General features: G+C 13.5%; 1 protein-coding gene across 1 annotated transcript; it reads right to left on the bottom strand.

The window, feature by feature from the left end:
- Positions 1–150: 150 nt before the first annotated feature.
- On the bottom strand, positions 151–651 carry PGAL8A_00403700 (conserved Plasmodium protein, unknown function; the record flags this gene model as incomplete). The annotated part of the gene is made up of 1 exon (XM_028670397.1): positions 151–651. One exon carries the CDS (start codon positions 649–651, stop codon positions 151–153), a length of 501 nt encoding a protein of 166 aa, XP_028527154.1.
- Positions 652–1,299: the final 648 nt, after the last annotated feature.

Here is a 1,299-nt window from a genome sequence, read left to right as displayed (position 1 = left end):
AAAAAAAAAAAAAAAAAAAAAAAAAAAAAGAACAACTCATATTTATATAAAAGTTACAAATATTCATATATTAATAAAAAGTTTAGTATATATAATAATTTAAATATCTTTTTTTTTTTTGAAGTTTTTTTTTCAAATATTTTAACTCATTTAAGGGATAAGACGAACAATAGAATCATCAACTATTGTTTCATATTTATCTGATGAATAAAATTTACATTCTTTTTTTACATTATCTAATAACTTGTTAACATCTTTATTTTTCATATATTCATCATAACAATCTTTATTTTTCCATAATCTTAATTGTAAATAACTTAATGGAGAATTATCCCAATTAATTGCTTTAAATAATTTTGTATATTCATATCCTTTATTTTTAAATGTATGAATATTTAATTTATTATAATTTTTCTCAAAATTTCTTATATTTTTATTATCCACTATATATTCATCAATATATATAAGATCACCATAAACTCCTTTATTTTTCTTTTTTTTTTCATATTCTATTTTACCATAAATATACCCACAAAAACTACCAATAAATAACCAAACGAAATTTCTATGACCAATACTTGACTCTTTATACCAATTTGAAAAACTTTTTATCTTCTGCTTTAATATGATAAAGTAATCTGCTTTTTTCATTTTTTTTTTTTTTTTCTTTTTTTATTTAATCAATATTTTATTTATATATATATATATATATATATTATCTGAAATATGATATTTATAATATCTTCTCAATAATATTTTAAAAACAGCTTTTTTTCATTTTAAGTATATTTTTTATTTAAAATTTTTTTTTTAGCTAGTATAATATATTAAAATATTTTTTTGTCATTTATATAAAATGTAGAATTCATTATAAAGAATTGTCACTATATACATTATTGTATTTTAAAAAATTAGAAAAAAGTATAAAAATTATTTTAAAAAGATGAATTAAATATATATATATATATATATATATATTTATTATTTTAAATATTAATGTTTTTATTTTATTGAAAAAGGAAGAAACTAAAACAATATATAAAAAAAAATAAATTATTTTAAACAAAATTTTATTTTTTATAATTAAAATATCATTAAAATATTCTAAAAACCTATTATATAAATATTTTAATTATTACACATAAAAACACAAAAACATTTTTATATTTTATATTATTTAATATATTTGACTACATATTTGTTTATTTAAAATTATATGTAACGTGTATTTTTACTTTTTAGCTATATTTCATATTTAAATAAAAAAAAAAAAAAAAAAAAAAAAAATAAAATTATTTA

This window comes from Plasmodium gallinaceum (genome assembly GCF_900005855.1).
Source record: "Plasmodium gallinaceum strain 8A genome assembly, contig: PGAL8A_v1_108, whole genome shotgun sequence".
Taxonomy (NCBI): Eukaryota; Apicomplexa; class Aconoidasida; order Haemosporida; family Plasmodiidae; genus Plasmodium; species Plasmodium gallinaceum.
The sequence above is the reverse complement of the archived record's forward strand: the minus strand, read 5'-3'. Positions and strand labels throughout refer to the sequence as shown.